This window comes from Calonectris borealis, chromosome 2 (assembly GCF_964195595.1).
Source record: "Calonectris borealis chromosome 2, bCalBor7.hap1.2, whole genome shotgun sequence".
Classification (NCBI taxonomy): Eukaryota; Metazoa; Chordata; class Aves; order Procellariiformes; family Procellariidae; genus Calonectris; species Calonectris borealis.
The window spans coordinates 159,722,647-159,742,935 of NC_134313.1; the positions used below are offsets into that span (position 1 = coordinate 159,722,647).

Consider the following 20,289-nt stretch of genomic DNA (forward strand, 5'->3'; position numbering starts at 1 on the left):
CTTTACCAGCAAATTTTTTTTAGGGTAAGGGCAAATGGAGTTCAAATAAGCGTCGTAACAGAAAACAAGATCAGCTCAGTCGGCGATGCTTCGCCACATAATTCTCATTTTGAAAGCAGTCTGGGATTTGCAAGTGGACAGGAGTAACCTTTATCAGGCCAACCTTTGCACAGGCTGTCCCTTCCTTCCTTCCTTATTAGATAAGGACGTGCACTCTCACTCACGGAGAAAGGATCGTAATTGTTTTCCTTCACACAGATACTCTCACAAAGCATTATAGAAATGACATTAACAGCATGTTGAAATGCAACCACACGTGGGATTTTTTTGTCCTGACAATGAATTATCACTCTCTGCAGCAGGAAGAAGACGATTTGCCTGCAGGTACTGGTGAAAACCTTTAGGGAACCTTTAATAAAAGTCTTTAGAGAACCTTGAATGGCTGCCTACAGCAGAGAGGATTTCCACCTCGCTTCATCTGAAAGATTGATCTCTCTAGGTGTGTGCAGACATAGTCTAAAGCTATGCAGACCTCATTTTTCGTACCTCAGCAAGTGCTGTGCCTTCAAGAAATGTAAAATGATAGTTCCAAAGTCAGCAATTGGTCTCAAACCTCATTCTACAATACCTCAGCTCTATCTTTTGCCTTCCACCCGCATTATGTGTCATTTCAAACTGTGAATTGTGGAGGATTTGACAATGAGCATCGCTGGCAAGTCTCTCTCCGTCTGTGCAGTTGGGACTGCATTGGTTGAGTTGTTTCACCTGGTCTCCACTGGCTCCCTGAGGTTTTTTCTACCCCCACAAAATTCAGCAAAATAAAGCATTTGTGGCAAGTGGGGGGTTGCCAAAGTAGCAGATTAGCATAAATTACTAAAATAGCAAATAATACTGCTGACAAAACAGTGTGTCCTGAAAATATATTCCCTTTACGGGCAGGAGAGTGATTTTATTTATGGGAGGAGGAGGATTTTTTTTTTTTTTGCAGCAGATGATTTGGTTTCTTTTTTTTCTACTTAAAAAGCAGTTTTCAGCACTGCAGACATTCATTTTACATTACTCAAAAGGGGTGCCGGTAGCTTGTCTCTGAAATCTGAAATAATCAATGCTTTTAAAGTCAGTAGTCTTTTTCCTGGCCCACATGGAAGCTTTGACTGCTTCATGCGAATGACTGCATTTTCAACTCAAACTTCATTTTTCAAACTTAAAAGTTTTACCCAAGGCCCTTACTGCTCTCGACATGTCCTGCTGAGGTATGAGGAACAAAGACGATTATTGTGTTTATGTGCTTGAGTGTGTAGGTAAGGTTGTGGTGTGTCTGTGGGATGTATAAGGCTCTTGGCTTGAGATGGTTTCAGCTCTTCCACCTCCTGGCTGTCAGTCCGGTAGCTCAACACCACTTGAGTAATTAGAAACAATTGCTTTTGTGGGGCAGCAGGTATCACAGGGGCACCTGCAATGGGGCAAGGGATGTTGAGCCTTTCTTCATCTCTCTGTTCTCTGTAGTACTTTTTGCTTCTAAGTCAACCAGAAGCAGGCAGGAGGTGGTGACAACTAGTTAGGAGGTGTGAGACTGAGACTGAAAGGGGGAATGATGGACACAGACTGCCAGAAAGCTTGGTTGTGTTCATACTGTAAGATCCTCAACTGGAGCTCCTACGGCCGTTGAGAACAGTGTCTGTCACAGTACCTCCACTTCAGCATCTTGATTTGCATTTTTCTTGCAAGGCAGGATTTAGTGTGGACACCAAGGGCATGGCATTGGATTTGAAAGTCTGTAAAATGCACTGGATATTGTCCACGCATGGTGAAATTCTTCCAATCTCCGGTGGTAGTGTTGCATCACAAAATTGTTTAGCCATGTTGTCCTTTCAAATGAACGAATTAACTGTGCAGAAAAGAATGGGGTGAAGATTTTAATGCTATTTGAGATGGGGTTGTCCTGATGTAAAACAGTCTGTTATTAGAATCTTTGATGTGTGAGTAGATTGTATTAAGTAATCTATACATGATTCTCTCTGCTTATGTGTGAACTTCTACAAATGAATGAATAATATTTATGTGGACATGCTCTAAACCAGTTGATATGGCACTAAGTGGAAGCATAGTCATTCTTACTTGTGTTATCTGAAAAACCCAAACTGTTAGTACAAGTTTCCTTTTCCTGTTGTTTTGTTTTACTATGAAAAGAACTTGACAGATCATTTCTTAGCTGATGCATCCCCCAGGGCCACGATATGCTGATGCTCTAAGGTCCACACTTTCTACTGGTTTACATATGTGTAAAGATTTCTTGGTGGAATTTATTAGTCAGTTTCTTGTTATGAAGTCCTGCATTAAATGGGATTTGGTTGCTTGAGAATCGGCATTTTTTTGGTACAGTGGTGAAACAGTTTGCTAGCAGTCTTTTATAGGGCATACAGTTACAACAACATTTTATTTTTAATTTAAAATTGAGAGTGATGCAGTTGCTGCATTCAATTGTGAAATTTATATGCAATATTGTTTTTTAATTGGTAGTTAGAAATTAATACATATACATACATTAGTAACCATTTTTTAGATTAAATTTGGTGGGAAATTTTGGGTAATGGTAGTATGGATCTGATATTTTAAGAAACTGGTGACCTCCCTTTATACATGATAGAGTAGCAGGTCTCAGAGGCTATGTCTTGCCCAAGGAGTGATGTTCTCCATGGAGCACTCCAGCCCTCACCTTCCTGCCATTCCTTCTGAGGGACCTCCAAGGAGAGCCATCACTCCCGCACTGTCCAGGCAGCCACATTTCCTTCTGTTGAGCAGACTCCAAGAGTGGAGACACCAGGTCTCATCCTAATGTGGAACCAGGATCCAATCTGGCTAAGCACTTGTCCCAGGGGTTTGACAACATAGATATGGACCAGCTAGCACAAGAGTCAGTGAGGACAATAATGCTTGATAAAGCCATTTTTGTCCTGGAAGCCCCCCTGGTGCAGGCACAGTGGGGTCAACAACATGCTTCCCAAAATGTTGTTCGTGGATACAGCAGCATTATTCTCTGTTGTTCAAAGGGTACTCTCCTTGTCTGTTTTTTTTATTGGAAAAGACGATGCACAAGCTTAATTTTAAAAAGCATTCCTGAAAAAGGACCTTGTCACTTTTTCCTATTTTTATATGCAATCTGGTTATAGTAAGCAAAAGCAAATGCAGTAATTTTGGATGGAAGGAGTTACACAGCATAGTTTTGACAGATCAGTATATTGTCCCACATTGTTTGCTCAGCTATCAAAGTTCTGATAATTGCTGCCATATACATATTTTGAGGTGGTATGGAAAACAAGTAAGCTTTTGTTTTTCCTCAGATCTCATTGCTTCCCTATTTTAGATTGCTTCATTTGACTACATAAAAATTGCATTAAAAATTAGTCAGATACACTTTGGGGCTTCCTTTCCATCATAGAGTTTTGGTTTGAATAAATCAATATATTAAGGCAACTGTTCTGTATTTCTGGTTGCTTCCATGCTAAGTGTGCTTTATGGTTGATTTGAAAGATATTCTAATTTGATCTTTTAAGACTCCATAGGCTGTTTTCTGTAGAATCATTCTGCAAAGAAAGGATTAATACTTCTATGTGCATTTACATCTAGGGCTTTGCTCCGTTGAAGAACCTATGGATAGATGTAAAGTTCATGAAAGAATCATGACAAGACACTATACATAAAGCAGACATAATGCTGTGGAAGCACAGCATCTCTTAAAGGCCAGCTATGGCCTAGACTTGAAAATCATTACATGACTCACTGCTTATATCCCCTTGATGAAAGTAAAATGTAATGTACTTTCTTTAATGGGCACTTGACTATCTGTAGTGCTCCTGAAATGTGTCTGTAACTACTCAATGAAATGGTTATTGATGAATCAGGTTAGATCACCATAAACAGTGATACTGTCACCACTGTATGTCCATCTTAAGGGTTGAAAGCTTTCTCCAGGTGGAAGCATCTATAATCTGTATTATTTCTTCGAATTGTCACAGAATCATAGAATAGTTGAGGTTGGCAGAAGGTCATCTGGTCCAGCTCCCCTGCTCAAGCATGGCCACCTGGAGCAGGTTGCTCAGCACTATGTACGGGTGGCTTTTGAATATCTCCAAGGGTGGAGGCTCCACAGCCTCTCTGGGCAACCTGTGCCAGTCATCCTCACAGTAAAAAAGTGTTTCCTGATGTTCAGAGGGAACCTCCTCTGTTTCAGTTTGTGCCCATTGCCTCTGGTCCTGTCACTGGGCACCACTGGAAAGAGTCTGGCTTGGTCTTCTTTACATCCTCCCTTCAGATGTTTGTGCTCATTGATGAGATCCCCCTGAGCCTTCTCTTCTCAACTGAGCAGTCCCAGCTCTCAGTCTTTCCTCATAGGAGAGATGCTCCAGTCCCTTAATTGTCATAGTGGCCTTTTGTTGGACTCTCTCCTGTAGCTCCATGTCTTGTTCTTGGAAGCCCATAACTGGACCCAGCACTTGAGATGTGCCTCATCAGTGCTGAGTAGAGGGGAAGGATCACCTCTCTCAACCTGCTGGCAATACTTTGCCTAAGGCAGCCCAAGATACCATTTGCCTTCTTTGTTGCTGGCTCACATTCAACTTGGTGTCCACCAGGACCCCCAGGTCCTTTACTACAAAGCTGCTTTCCAGCCAGTGAGCCCCCAGCCCGTGCTGGTGCATGGGGTGGTTCCTCCCCAGGTGCAGGACTTTGCATTTGCCTTTGTTGAACTTCGTGAGATTCCTGTCAGCCCATTTCTCCAGGGGTCTCTCTGGACGGCACGACCCTCTGGCGTATCAGCCACTCCTCCCAGCCCCTTCTTGTCATTTCTGAAGAGCTGTGAGAGCAGGCGCCATCTGATGGCTTCAGTTCTCTTTATGATTTGTGTTGTTACAGACAAGAAGATACCTAGGTTGTGGAATTCCTTTGTCAATGTACAAATGAGTTCTGCTAATCAGCTAAATTGCTTAAAGGAAAGAGACTGTTTTCCTCTCAAGTTAATGTGCCAAAGGACAATAACGTTTTCAGCCTGTAATCACTTCTAATCAATTCTGTGTATTGCTTTTATTTTGTCATCTCTTAGGATGCAGGAAGTCAACAAATAGGCTTTTTGCTTGGAAGCTGTGGAGTTACTGTGGCCTTGACTAGCGATGCATGCCATAAAGGACTGCCTAAAAGCCCCACAGGGGAGATACCACAGTTTAAAGGTAAGCTAACCCTTGCTTATCGTGGATATCACGGGTCATTTACTACAATAGCAATCATCGCACTTGTTTAGTTGTACTGGGTGAGGATCAGGCCCGTGATAATACAGCTGGGACGCGATTTCCCCAGCTGTGTGTCACTGGCTGGTAGGGATCGCTGCTCCTGCCTCATGGCTGCTGCATGGCTGCATGCTCCTGATCTGGTTCTCCGCGGGCTCAGCCAGGCTGCTGAGATCTCTGGGGCCACAAGCAAAATTAAACCAACAGACTTAGGACTGTAGCAGATGAGAAGCATTCGTATGATTCAGTCCTATAAGTGGTAGGGACAATAACCTCTGACAGGAGAGTGGTGATAAACTGTTTGAGTCAGTAACAGCTTAAACTGCCTAGCCATTTCTTCAGGGATCGTCTGAGAAGGCCATGATAGCCATGTTAAGAAAGCAGTTCTGGAAAATCCTTTCCCATGCTATGCTGAGGTTTAAAAGAAGCAATGTTTAGGTAATGGTGACACAGGCATTTGGGAGAAAAAAAGTCTGGCAGAGAAGGGTTTTGTCTTGTCTCATCCAGCAACAAAAGCTGACTTTTCTTTCTACCTCAGGCTGGCCAAAGCTGCTGTGGTTTGTCACAGAGTCTAAACACCTCTCCAAGCCACCTCGTGACTGGTTTCCACACATCAAGGATGCAAACAATGACACAGCTTACATTGAGGTGAGTTAATGAAGATGCATCTTCTCCTCGAATCATTGCATATGGCACTTCTGGATTAGGTAAACATCATTATTCATTCACCAGTCACAGAAGCAAAGAACATCCTGTTTTAGCCTGTTAAGAAGTAATATTTTCTAATAAATTATACTGGATATTGATTTCAGAAAAGTTAATGAAATGTTAAATTGCATTTTGGGGGTTTCCAACATTAATGTTTTTATGTCATTTATGTGGCTGCCACAATATTATATTAAACTTGCCTTGACCAATCTCGGTCTCGTTCACAGTGTGGGCTTGCCCACTAGCCTTGAGATGGACAGACGGCAAGTTTCACAGTGAAGCTTCAGTTCTCATATCACAACCTTCAGACCCTTTGAAAAAGAAGGAACTTCTTGTTTAAATGCTTGCCTGTCACTTAGCTGCTTTGTGAGTCACACTCCCCGCAAAAGACCAGCATCAGGAAGGGAAAATTAATGATGCTGTTAAGTTTAATTTTTCTCTTTTTTTTTTTTCCCATTCTTTTTCCCTCTTCTGCATAGACTCAAATGCCTCAAATTCAGTGATGTTAGTATTGAATTTAAATGATTATTCAAAGGGAATAAGTTCAAGTGAATGGAGCAAAGGTATTTCCTATCTTCGTGCAGTCAGAAACTGGGCTAGAGAAGCAGAGATGCCTCCCATTTTCAATCTTGCTGATTATCTTCATCATGGAGAAAGATAAATGTTTAATTTACTTTAATTGCCACTGATAGTTTTCAGACTCTTGCATAAAGTTGCAAAAATTACTGCAATCATCAGCAATGATCTCCCACCTCTTTTTTATGCTGCTTTCTCTTGACTCTTCCTTATTCTTCTGATCAAAGAGCTTGTGTCTTTCAGACTGTATATGTATAGATTATTACAACAGCACCCAGCAAAGATTCTGCGGTCAGCTCTTATCCCATGCCTTATAAGACATAGAAGGGAGAAGCTCAGGTTTATTGGTTGGCCTATAAAATCTAACATACGAACACTGAGCAGACTGAACTAGGTTATTCTCTGCTAAATCTAGTCAATCCTTTAGTCATTAATGTGATCAGAATTGTTAGAATTATTTTTCCATAATGCCTGTATTCAAACAGCAGATGGATTTCTGATATCAAGCCTGGGAAGCTTCAGTCAAAAAGAGAAAGCCTATCTGAAAAAAGTGTCTTTTAACAAAAAATGCCTCCCAAACTCCTCAATACTGCTGCCTTCTTAAAATAGAGTCATTAGATGTGTCCATCATTCACCTACATAGGAAACACTTTAAACGTAGCTATTAAATAATGGAAATAGGGCAACTATTGCACATTGGCTTTCCCTGCTTATTTCTTTTTAGTACAAAACTTGTAAAGATGGAAGCGTGCTTGGGGTGACTGTGACAAGGATTGCACTGCTGACACACTGCCAAGCTCTGACCCAGGCATGTGGATACACAGAAGGTATGGATACACTTCCCTTGCTTCATCCTTAAAATCAAGTGTGAATTGTAATTTGTTTCTCATCAGGCTCCTGTCTCATGTTTAACATAGATCTGTGTTAAAGGCTTCTAGATTTAAAAACCTGATTTTTTTTTTTCATTGGTTTTAGAAAATATGTACACATTTAAACCGTCCTTGCGAAGGTACAAATAATGTCCTAGCCAATACAAATCCTGCAGTGGAGACTTACTATGAAAGTTAAGCTTTGAGGTCGTCAGTCATGTTATACTGAAGCTTCCTTCCTTTAAGTGGGTTTGCCTTGGGTCAGTGCCATGTTCTAAAAAATAAACTCTGTTTTGTTTTTGTTGGACAGCTGAAACAATTGTGAATGTATTAGATTTCAAGAAGGATGTTGGTTTATGGCATGGGATTCTTACAGTAAGTATGTTTTTTTATTTTGTGTAAGTATTTGAAAATAAACTAACCTAATATGCTTATTACTATCACAAACTGGGATGTCCTACAGTTTCTTCTAATACAAATTTTTCGCTTTGAAAGCAAAAAATATGTGACTTAAACCCATGATCTTCTGCTAGTGCACTTACCCATAATGAGCACAGTAAAGATGCCAATGTATTTTTATGCATCATGTCAAGTACTCTGGCCCCATTCTTACCCTGTTATTCCGATCTTACTGATGCGTGATTTTGAGATCAGACTTTATAGCAGAAACAAATTAAATTAGTACTTGCCTCTGTAAGGATATGATCCAATGGCATAGCTATATTGCCACTGACTAGCTTCTCTATCAAAACTCCCACCAACAGATGGTTTTGCTACCATTAAAGCATTTCTGATACTGTAAATTGCATAAATTGTCTACTTGCTGTTTGAATGTCTTCCTCGACCAACATGGGAGGCAATTGACGTATTTTTAAGGATTGCTTCTAACGGTGCTGCTACAGTCAATGACGGCAAAATACTTCCTATTCACTGATCATTTTAAGAACTAATGTCAGTTTTTGAAGGGTCAGTGTTTGGAGGTCCCTACATGCTATGATTCCTAGGGATCCAATATACTTTTCCCATGCAGTGTTATACTGTTCTTAATATCAAAGGGCGGCAATAACATTTCTGAAGCAGAAACAATCTATTAGGCTTAATGCCCATAAATATCTCATGTTAAAAAACCACCTTTATCACTGAAGTTGAAAGCAAGCATCTAACAGAGCTTTTCTATGCCTGCCTTTGCTATTAATCTTGGTGTGAACTTCATTTTTTCATGACTTGCCTGTTAGTGCTTTTCCTGTACCTACACTTGTGCCAGACTGAAAGGAGAACTATCTTTCACAGTTCTACAAGTGTTTAGATGACTAATCCACTGGGACACTTAACCTTTCTTAAGCCTAGGTTTTCCAAAACAAATACTGTATTTAACCTGAGCGGCTATGAGTGGAGACGTGTTGCCCTCCGAAGATATTTCTAAATGGTAACAGAAGTAAAGCAGCAGCTCATTTACAGGTTGTTTGTTTAGTAGTAACACTGAGAAATCACTAAAGCAATTGACTGCCTCAGACTGGGAGATCGGTTTTGGATCTGTCATTGGTTTCACTCAGCTGCTTTTTCTAAACTTCCTGCAACTTTTCATGTCCTTGTTGAAAATACTGGAATTAGCCCACCTGAAGAAGGACTAAAACCTCCTTCATTTATTTTCTGTTAAAATAAATCGATCTCTGCTTAATCTGTGACTCCAGTTTCTCTGTCTACTGTCTTTTAAATTATTTGTGCCCCACTACCATTAGTAGTTTTTCAGGCTTCAGAGAGATGGATTTCTTTAGTCAGATATGTTGCTGTTACTTGTCCTTTTGAGTAGAGAGTCTTCATATATACTGAAGTTTAGCAGGCTTAGGGATAATATTAACCTACATAGCAAACATGCAGTCATTGTTCATCCAATGTTTTTTTATTTTTTTCTATTTAAAGTGAATTGCTTAGAGTATAAATAGGAAGAAAATCTGTTTCATTTTTTTCAGTACCGCTTCAAAGTTATGATCTGATTAGTCCAAATCCTTAATCCTTAATTAAAGCATTAGAATATGGGGGTCTGTTTCATCTTAATGTAGATGGCTAGATAGGAAAAGATACATGCCGGCATTGACAATAAAACAAGCATATGGAGTGATTTGCATAGATGCCCCTGCCCATAACACAATATAAATAATTACCACTATTGTTGTATCAAACCCATTTATTTTATTTGATTTCAGAGTGTCATGAACATGATGCATGTTATAAGTATTCCATACTCCTTAATGAAAGTGAATCCACTGTCATGGATACAAAAAGTCTGTCAATACAAAGGTAAGGAACAAGAATATGAAGAAGTATTCTTGATAATCAAAACCAAAAGTACAAATTCATAATACAGCTGTATGGCTTTTTTATGATGTATTAATGATCTTTCCATTCTTACTGCAGCAAAAGTTGCCTGTGTAAAATCCAGAGACATGCACTGGGCATTGGTGGCACATCGAGATCAGAGGGACATCAACCTTTCCTCGCTGCGCATGCTAATAGTGGCTGATGGTGCAAACCCATGTAAGCTATGCTTCTGCAATCCAATAGAGAACAGGAAGTGTTTTCTGTCTTGCATTTAAAGTTTCAATCTTCAGTCACCTTAGCTAAAATATTTACAAAGTATAGGGTTTGTCTACTGCAAACTATATGACATTTATGGAAACAGTAATTAATTTTGCATTTTTTTAAAATATATTCTTTAGCTAATCCTGAAGCAAACTTGATATTCCACATAACATAAGCTGCAGTAAATCCAGTTTTGTTTAACATGACAGTCATGTATAAAGACTGAAGTAAATAACCTTAAGCTATAGAAAGGATCAGAACATTTCTTCTGAATGATGGCTTTCAGATGCAGAAGTAACTGAGAATTTTAGGGGAATACTTATACTACTCTAGAGAACCACATCTGGATCACTTCATGACAATTAATAGCATGAACCGTTTCTCTCTGTTATTCAAGATACCAGCATATAGGTGTTCTGCTTGTTTGTAGTAGTTTGCTTTGGGTTTCTGAATTAAATCCTTAATTTGCCTCAATCTAAAAAAGAAAACTGTAATGCAATTCATATTGTAAATCTAGCATAATGGCTTTTCTACATAAGCATAGTGAAAGGACTTTATGCTCAGTGAAAGGACTTTATGCTCAAAAATTAGTCTTTATTCTCTATATGCATACACAACTCTATATACATATATATAGTTGTGGCAGCTATGAGTTGTTTAAGGACATGGGTCCTTTTTAAATTTTTTCTCCTGAAAAGCCTATATATTCAATAGTAAGTTTGCAGTTTGAATAGCATCACTTCAGAAATCATATTATTTTTCTCCTCTGATATTTTTTTTCTTTACCCCAGGGTCTATTTCTTCCTGTGATGCATTTCTCAATGTCTTCCAAAGTAAAGGTCTAAGACAGGAGGTCATTTGTCCCTGCGCTAGTTCACCAGAAGCTCTCACTGTGGCTATTCGAAGGTACTGTGTTACACCAGTGGAAATACACCACTGTAGAATATATGTGGTAATTTGAAAAGAAATAAAAATTTATTCAAGTATGAATCTGCATACTTAACTTCTGAATGACATTTTTAGTTCTCATTTTGTTTATGTCCAAACAAGAAATACAAGAAGAATTTGTAGGGTAATAATTTAACTTCAGAGTGCTTTGTAATATAGTTCCCCTTTCTGTAATTTTATGTAATTGTAAATGAAATAGACTGAAATGCAAAAGCTAATTCTGTAAAAAGAAGAGGAAAAATGCCACTGTAAGCACAAAATTAATTAAAATGTGGGAATTTAAATGGAATTGCTATCGAGGAAAATCATGCTTTGAAGTAGTCTGTTTAAAGAGAATTATGACATTTTGCAGGTTGTTTTTGGCTGACTGGTGCTTTTTAACTGTTCATAGACTCTCAGTAATCATCTGGAAATGCCCTTTGAGTCTGGGGGATTTGTGCCTAGAAATAAAATTGGTAAATCCTAATAAAACTATTAAGCTTATATACATGAATGTCAGTATGCAGCAGTCACCTGTGATGAGTGTTGTAGCACACAGTAAATGGCATAACTGTTGTCTGTTTTGGCAGAGTTTTCCAAAAGTTGTACCTTGAACAGTAGGCACTTTGTTTCTAAGTTCAGATTTCTGCAGCCATTTATAATTGTTTTACATGTTAAAACATGCAGTATAAGACTGTAAAGAACTGTAATAGCATTAAGTAAAATACTTCCTGCCACAAAGTTTAAAATACACTGTCCAAGTGAAATTTGACTAGATTTTCAATTAGCTTTCCAACAAAACATTACAGGAAGAAAGACACGAGGCCAAGAGTGTGGTTGACTTTCAGCCACCTCATTATTAACTTAAAACATCTGAAAGCTATCCATCAGGACTTATCCTGTCCAGGTTAGTTGTCTTTCTGTGAACTACAGGATCTCAGAGAGCCCTTCATTCGCCCCACCAGCTTGTTCTCAGCTTTTACCAAGGAGTACGTTGTTTTTCCCTTGCGCTGGGTTTCCCTGCCATAGGCTGCGCAGACTTTCGCTCCCCTGGAATGAGCTCTTGCTTGTAAGTGCGGAGAGGAGGTTGAAGGGCAGTGGACATCTTTTGCGCTGAGCACTGATTAACGGGAGAGGGTTTTCATTTCCTGTGCTAGCCCTGGAAAATCTGCCCCAGATCACAGGTTATGAAGTGGGAGAACTCACTGCATCTCAATGTTCGATGGCTGGCATGCCCTTTCTGGACTTAAACTCTATGCTTACAGCCACCTGAAGCACTAGAGATTCCTTTTCAAATTAACTAGCATTGAGAGCTTACATAAAAAAATTTATTAGCACATAAAATAGTGGATAATTCAAAAAAAAAAGACAACCTTTTTTTCTTCAGTGCCTCACTGTGTAATTACAGAGCAGTTCTTACTACAGTGAATGTTATTGAACACGTATCTCCTTTTTTGGAAGTCTGTTTAATGGTAGGATAATACCAGCTGAACTTGGGAGCTTTAGTATTTTTCATTTTATTCAAGCCATCTCCGCTGACAGTAAAGTCATTACCATACAAGTTCCAAAGAGTTACAGCTGAAGTATGCATTAAAATGACTCCCTGCAGAGCACAGATCCAGAGAGCTCCCTGTTAATGCTCCGACTCTTTCAAAATCTATGGTGTATTTTTACTGATCTTCCTACAAGGAAGAGTAACAAAACCAGTTCTCAGTTGAAATACCCTTATAGTTTAGATAAAGAAAGTCAGTTACAGAATAATGGGTACTTTAGCCTTAGAGCTGAATCATGAAGCCTAATATTTAAAGGAATGTGTCATGCAAATAATTCTTTATGGTCTTCCCTGTTGGTTTATTGTGTATTAGTCTGTACCCACTTGCTTAAGGGAGTGCAAAAGTTTAAGTACGGGTCTGTTCCCATTTAAACAACTGGCAAAAAATAGTGGTAAAATAGGTTGTATCTGTAAATGGTAGTGGTAACTGTTCTCACGATGTTCTACAGCTACTCAGTATGAACAAATCAGCTTTAAAGTAGATGCACATTGTCCCTCTTTCATGGTTAAGGAAACTAAAGGGGTAGGTTTCTCTGGTGTTTTAAGCTAAATTTACTTAGTATATGAACTAGGTGGAATTACACCTTTGTTTAGTTGCTCCTACCTTAATCAAAGAATTTATCTTTTTCTAGCAAGCAGTCTTACAGAATTCCAAATCCAGTATTAGAAATATTGAATATGTAAAGAAAATTCAAAATGTTAACTTTCCAATTAATTATAAATACATTGGAATGGGGTTATTTATTTGAGACAGCCAGCATGGCTTCACCAAGGGCAAGTCCTGCCTGACCAACCTAGTGGCCTTCTATGATGGAGTGACTACATCAGTGGACAAGGCAAGAGCTACAGATGTCATCTATCTGGACTTCTGTAAGGCTTTCGACATAGTCCACCACAAAATCCTTCTCTCTAAACTGGAGGGGTATGGATTTGATGGGTGGACTGTCTGGTGGATGAGGAATTGGTTGGATGGTCGCATCTAGACGGTAGTGATCAACGGCTCAATGTCCGGATGGAGATCGGTGATGAGTGATGTCCCTCAGGGGTCCGTGTTGGGACCGGTACTGTTGTAATATTTTCATCAATGACATAGACAGAGGGATTGAGTGCACCCTCAGCAAGTTTGCAGATGACACCAAGCTGAGTGGTGCAGTCGACACACCTGAGGGACGGGATGCCATCCAGAGGGACCTGGACAAGCTCGAGAAGTGGACCTGTGTGACTCTCATGAGGTTCAACAAGGCCAAGTGCAGGGTCTTGCACCTGAGTCGGGGCAACCCCCGGTATCAATCCAGGCTGCGGGAGGAAGGGATTGAGAGCAGGACTTGGGGGTACTGGTGGACGAAAAGCTGGACATCAGCCGGCAATGTGCACTTGCAGCCCAGAAAGCCAACCGTATCCTGGGCTGCATCACAAGAAGCGTGGCCAGCAGGTCGAGGGAGGTGATTCTGCCCCTCTACTCTGCTCTGGTGAGACCCCATCTGCAGTGCTGTGTCCAGCTCTGGAGTCCTAAGTACAAGAAAGACATGGACCTGTTGGAGCGGGTCCAGAGGAGGGCCACGAAAATGATCAGGGGGATGGAACACCTCTCCTGTGAGGAAGGACTAGAGAGCTGGGATTGTTCAGCCTGGAGAAGAGAAGGCTCCGGGGAGACCTTACTGCAGCCTTTCAGTACTTAAAGTGGGCTTAAAAGAAAGAGGGGGACAAACTTTTTAATAGGGCCTGTTGCAACAGGACAAGGGGGAATGGTTTTAAACTAAAAGAGGGTAGATTTCGACTAGATATAAGGAAGAAATTTTTCACAATGAGGGTGGTGAAACCCTGGCACAGGTTGTCCAGAGAGGTGGTAGATGCCCCATCCCTGGAAACATTCAAGGTCAGGTTGGACGGGACTCTGAGCAACCTGATCTAGTTGAAGATGTCCCTGCCCACGGCAGGGGGGTTGGACTAGATGACCTTTAAAGGTCCCTTCCAATCCAAACTATTCTATGATTCTATGATTTATATCTCATCATCTTTCCAAGTGTTTTTTCTCTTTCTGCATGGCAGAAATGTTTGTTTTAGGGATGTTCCCATGTGGATATCATGGACAGGACAAAATAAGATACCACATATTGCAGTATTGTTGCTGACAAGATACTTTCTAAGACGATGTATAGGTGCTATCAGGTCTTTGGCTCCCCACCTCGCCCCTCCGACCTGGTCCTCTGACTGTGTCCCCTTTGGTGTCAGATAACTAGTTGCCTGCAAGAGGAGACTCAAGCACAGTTAACTGGTGTCTCATTCAGGGATCCACCTTAGACTACCAGGATACCAGAAGTACTCTGAAATAGCAGCTCTGAAACGCCTGCCCTGTGGACCCCAGGTCCTCGGCACTCCTTCTGCACACCTGCTTCCATTGCACGGTGCTTCTTGCTAACACGGGCAAAGCTGTTACCTCAACCCAGGGCACAGCAAGTGTAGTTCTATTGACAAGTCCCTCAACATGATCCTAGCAGGCCTCGTGCCTCCAGCTTCCATCCCTGGCATCCCTGTCCTGTACACAGCCATTGTCTTTCAAAGCTGCGCCCACTCTTCTTTTTAGCGGTCTTTGGATGTGATAAGTAACGCAAGAAAATGTATGTGATGAAAGTCTAGAAGGCCTCTACTCCTAGAAGGTTGTGAGAAGCTGTGTGTGCCTGCAGGACACAACTCTCTTCTCATGAGCAGTAAAATGTGTGTTTTGGGGAGCAAGGTTGAGAGGAAGTTGATCAATAATGTCGCTGAAAGTTCCTTTCAGATGATGGGAATGTTATTTATCACAGCTGCTTGTTTACTAGCACCGTTTGTTATGCTCTAACGCGTTTTCAAGCGTGCCCACATCCTTCTTTGTTGACGATGTCACTTGAGAAATATGCCTCGTAAAACCTATTAATTGAAATTTATAGTGCCGATCACTGCAAGGCTTAAGTGAGCGTGATTGGCTAAGGCCCACTAGTATTTCAAGCACAGTAGAGGAGAAATGTCATATAAAAGGACATTATCTGTTAAAAAATAGTTGTGTTATGATGGAGTATTTAGGAAAAATGCAGAATCTTGAACTAAGTATTAGCTGGTTTATCCATCTTGAAAGTAGCTGGAGTCTGGCTGCTCTACATGGATGTATTATCCACACTCAAATCAGCATCACATTAGCTTCCAGTTTTGCATTTTAAAATGCAGGACAGTATAAGAATCTTTGCAGACATGAAAAGCCCTGACATATTCCCCAGACTTAATAACTTGCATACGTCAACATTCATTTGCTCAAGCCACACTGTGCATAGGTATAATTGTATCCACTGATAGAGCAGGCGGTTTTATATTGAAACAAGCTGACAGACAGCTTGTGCTGATGCTGTGGAATTGTACAGCACGTCGGCAGTGAATCTGAGCAAACTTTGGCGTTACAAAGAGGCCGCATCCACAACATTTTGACCATGACTGATGAAGGTGTAATTTGTTTTGATTTTCATGTGGTAAATTAGAATAGGAAGAATTCAATTACATGCACTAAAATAGAGATGGTAAAGCCTTTGCAGCTTCCACAGATGCTTGGCAGTGAATCTATTACAACCCATTTTCTTGTGTTTAGTAATTGTAAATGCTTAAGTATTGGGAGTGGGAAGTCGTATCTGTGATTTAAACACAGCATACTTGTATTCTAATCTTGGCTTTGATACCAGCGTGCTAGAGTTAGGCTTTTAGTCTGGCAGGTGAGTTTGGTTTCCTAGTTGTAGGTTGCCTCAAAATAGGTAACATATAGAGAGTTTATCAAGTTATTTACTGATCAGTTCCAAATATTTAGAGTGCAGTTTCCCTCCACATCCTCTGCACTGCCTTCCAGTATTTTTAAAGCAAGGCAAAAAGCTTTTACTTGGGTAATCAAACAATCTTTATAAATCTATCTGAAAATTAAATACAAGCTGGTTTGGGTAAATGTTAGGTGTTACTTTCATCTCTGTGGCCCCATATATGTGGGTGGCTACTGAATGGGAGAGTTGACAGACATAATTACTTAGAAATGACTGAAAAACGGGATTCTGTCAGGTCTAGTAGGGGAAAAAAGAAGGTGAAATTCTAAACTCTCAGATAGAGGAGTATTTGCAATAGTAGTCCATTAAGAATAAGTAAATGCTTACGCCTGCCTGATGGTGCACTGGTGTTGTAACCCGTGGTTGCAGGCCGACAGATGACAGCAATCAGCCACCAGGCAGAGGAGTTCTGTCCATGCATGGTCTCACTTATGGAGTGATTCGAGTGGACTCCGAAGAAAAGCTTTCCGTTCTGACTGTCCAGGATGTTGGCTTAGTGATGCCAGGAGGTAAGGAGCTTTCTTTGAAACTTACTATGATTCGTCAATTTAAGCAATTAGCTGTAAAAAGTCATAGGTGGGCATACTTTGCTGTTAGACAACAAGCTTTGGGATTAGAACATATGTACTTGAAAACATTTTAGTCCAAAAGCATTACCTTGTAAAACTTCATAGTCTGGAAATCCCAAGATTTCTCCTCTCTGTTTACCTCCGTGGCTGTCTTTACTCGCATCAGCGGTGTGCTTTGAACAACCTGTCACCATATCAGAACATCCATTCTTTAACTGGTATAGAAAATAAGAAAGTTGGATTCCGATGTCTGGAGGCTATAAATATCCATAAGTCTGACCCAGATGAGACTCAGTAGTGAAAGTTTTCATAACCTATGCTAAGGATCAACAAAATTGCTATCTGAAGGCTTGCAGAATGTTTTTCCAAAGATCTTGTGCTATCACCCAGTTATTAGAAAGAGGAGGTATGACTGAACAGTTCATGTTGATAAATTCAGGCTGAAGCCAGTGCTTCTAAAGATGAAGATAAGATTTTTCATAAGAGCTAGATTTTAAATGAGATGTTATAGAGACTAGAAAAGGATAATACTGCAGTTTTTCTTTTTTTTTTTTTTGTCTGTTACGCACCGAAGGAATAAAACATAACGATGCATCTTATAAAACTTCAGTTGAACAACTTAAAATAAAGGAAGATAAGATCGGTTGTTGTCTAATAATTATCGTATAAGATATTATTATAGATGTGCCATCTTGCACTTCATACTACATTCTGATCATTTTAATAAAAGTACACACTCCTGTTTATCCTCAGAGTGAGAGAAAGGTCATTCAAGGTTCTTTACGCTTGTACTTAAAAGACATGCTGATTCATTTTTGGTCTCCCTTGTTCATCATATCCTCTTTCCAACTGCAAAATCTACACATGCTGGACTCCTACTCCAGGGATTGTAGCTGAAGCAGCATGCTTGATTCTTATTCACGTCTCGCATGTAAAATAGTGCTTCTTCCTCAGTGCTTTCTAATCCCTCCCGTTTAGCTCCTGCTGTCTCTGCAGTCCTGTAAGACTGGTGAGAGGGAGTCTGAGCTCTGATAAATTCTTAGTAAAACAACCATACTAGTCTCCTAGAATATCTTGATCTTTCATATGGTGTTACGTGCTGCTTTGTGAGAGGTTGATTTCCTGGTTGCCTGCCTCCCTGGCGATATAATTATTATCAAGAACTCCATTAGGTTGTTTCATTTTGCACTGACTGTGGCAAATCTGGTCTTCAGTATGCAAAACTGGGAACACAATCACATTTCACAGCAATATCACAGATCAACTGAAATTTTAGAGAGCGAGGCAAATTAGGTTTTGTTATCAGTGGAAAGACTGAGTTTACATAAAGATCTTTGCATTCTTTGTGTAAGTATTATTTATAATATAAATTACACTTGATAATGTTGAACACCCTAATGTTTGAGAAACTGATTGTTAGACATCAGAGTCTACGTGTAATTTATTTATGTCAACTCCACCACGGTGTCTTTCCCGCAGCATTTATGTTATTCTGTAGTTTATTTTATAATATTTTTTAAAGTCCTTTGCTCTCCCTCTAGCTATAATGTGTTCAGTGAAGCCAGATGGAATTCCTCAGCTCTGTAAAACAGATGAAATAGGAGAACTTTGTGTATGTGCTATTGCAACGGGTACATCATATTATGGACTCTCGGGCATGACCAAAAATACTTTTGAGGTAAGCTGTCCAAAAAATGCTATATAAAATCCTTCCTTTTTAACTTTTTGTATTTCAAGATAATATTTCACATAAAATACTGATAGTAATAATATCAGAATAGCGGTAATAATCAACGCTTGTGGCTTGGGACCTTAGGTACTCTAGCCAGATAGTCTGCACTGAAGCCCATTTCATTAAGTGCGATAGCAGATCTTTATCTGAGTTTAGTTCTGGGTCTGAAGAGTTTTTACTTTAATTTTGAAAGAGGATACCAGGGGCTGAAATAATCAGAAGGAAAGCAGGAAGAAAGACAAAGTTCAAAAGGTAATACTGTACAAGTCTATGAGCTAGCTACGTGCAGTTTGATTGTTGCAAACAGTAGGAAGGCTGCTGGGTATCTTTAAAAAGCAGTTTCCAACATTACCACAACCCAGCCAGCATTGAAGGCTTGCATTTATACAGAATCCTGACAGATGTAGTTCTTCAAGAGGTATCTGAATAGCGAAGATACCTTTTCCTAATTAGTCCCCACCTGCTTTTGTTTCAGTTGCCTTAGGTGAAAGGCTTTTTGCTTTGTGGAATCTGTTTTCCAGTAGGTTTCAGCTCCAGTGCAGACAGCTGTATTGATAGCTCTGTTGGACCTGCTCACTTGTTATCATTAACTTCTGCTGAAGCCAGTATGAAAGGCTGAACAAATCAGAGAAATACTGAAAAAAAGTTGAACTGAGACTTTTATTAAGTTCTGATCCTTTTCTCTTTTAATATTTGAGAAAAAGTTAAGAAAAATACATTTACATTTCCCTTAACAAATGCTCTGATATTACCATTTTTAATAGACCAAACATGACTAATATCTCCTGCAATAAGCAGATTTGAATGTTGTAAACACTATACATTAAATAGTTAATGGAGACTGGTGGATACAATTCTCCATCCTGCTATTGAAACCAGGAATCCTACTATGCTATTGTGATCTGAAATTTGTTGATAGCTGATTAGTGTGCTACAAGTACAATTGGCAATACCCAGTGTGAATGATAATTCCAGATTTGACATATTTCAGGGTAGAAATTTTGTAGTACTTGCTGTAATTGTAAAATCATTCATAACTCATAACTGGGTCTGCAGTTTAACAGCATATTTAGACTGACTTAGACTTATTCCTAACGGTAAGCAAATAAATTGCCATTGAGTGAATAGGACCACTCATTTTTATAGTTAAGCATGATCTTAGGAGCCCTTTCCAAGTGGGCCTCTTCTGTTTTACTGGGTAATTCACATTGCAGGTATTAGAGAGTCAGAGAGTTTTTTGTTCCTGAAATGAATTATGGCTGAGGATGTATAAGCATCAAATCTGTTCAACAAGAGTCACCCATAGGCATCTGGCAGCAGAATTTGACCTTTCTTTTTAGATGAGCCTTGAAGGACACTATATAGCCATGGTCTTCCACTTGCCATTGTATTAAATAACTTGCTTTAGACTATTTCAGTTTAAAGAAGCAATGGTACGAAAGTGTGGTTGTGTCAGAATGCAGCTCAAAGTAGCTCACATGCCAGAATGATAACGCTGTGCTACTTAGGATAGGAAAAGCGGTAGAAATTTATCCTGTGGAAGTCATGTACGCGTCTGGTGTTCAGACATTTAGAGAGGCTCTGTATAGGGCTGTATTTTCATTTTTAGACATGCTACAGAAGGCATTATCACTGGTATTGTGAGGACTTAATTGACCTTAGAT

At 39.8% G+C, this 20,289-nt stretch overlaps 1 protein-coding gene across 2 annotated transcripts in view; it reads left to right on the forward strand.

Annotated features, from left to right (window-relative positions):
- DIP2C (disco interacting protein 2 homolog C) overlaps nt 1-20,289 on the forward strand; it is a 327,128-nt gene that overhangs the window by 235,599 nt on the left and 71,240 nt on the right. For both annotated transcript variants that reach the window (XM_075144114.1, XM_075144116.1), the window contains 9 exons: nt 5,099-5,222; nt 5,818-5,927; nt 7,288-7,390; nt 7,743-7,807; nt 9,637-9,730; nt 9,848-9,967; nt 10,804-10,918; nt 16,694-16,833; nt 18,435-18,571. In XM_075144114.1, the coding sequence (XP_075000215.1) occupies nt 5,099-5,222; nt 5,818-5,927; nt 7,288-7,390; nt 7,743-7,807; nt 9,637-9,730; nt 9,848-9,967; nt 10,804-10,918; nt 16,694-16,833; nt 18,435-18,571 (1,008 nt within the window). The remainder of the gene's footprint in view (nt 1-5,098; nt 5,223-5,817; nt 5,928-7,287; nt 7,391-7,742; nt 7,808-9,636; nt 9,731-9,847; nt 9,968-10,803; nt 10,919-16,693; nt 16,834-18,434; nt 18,572-20,289) is intronic.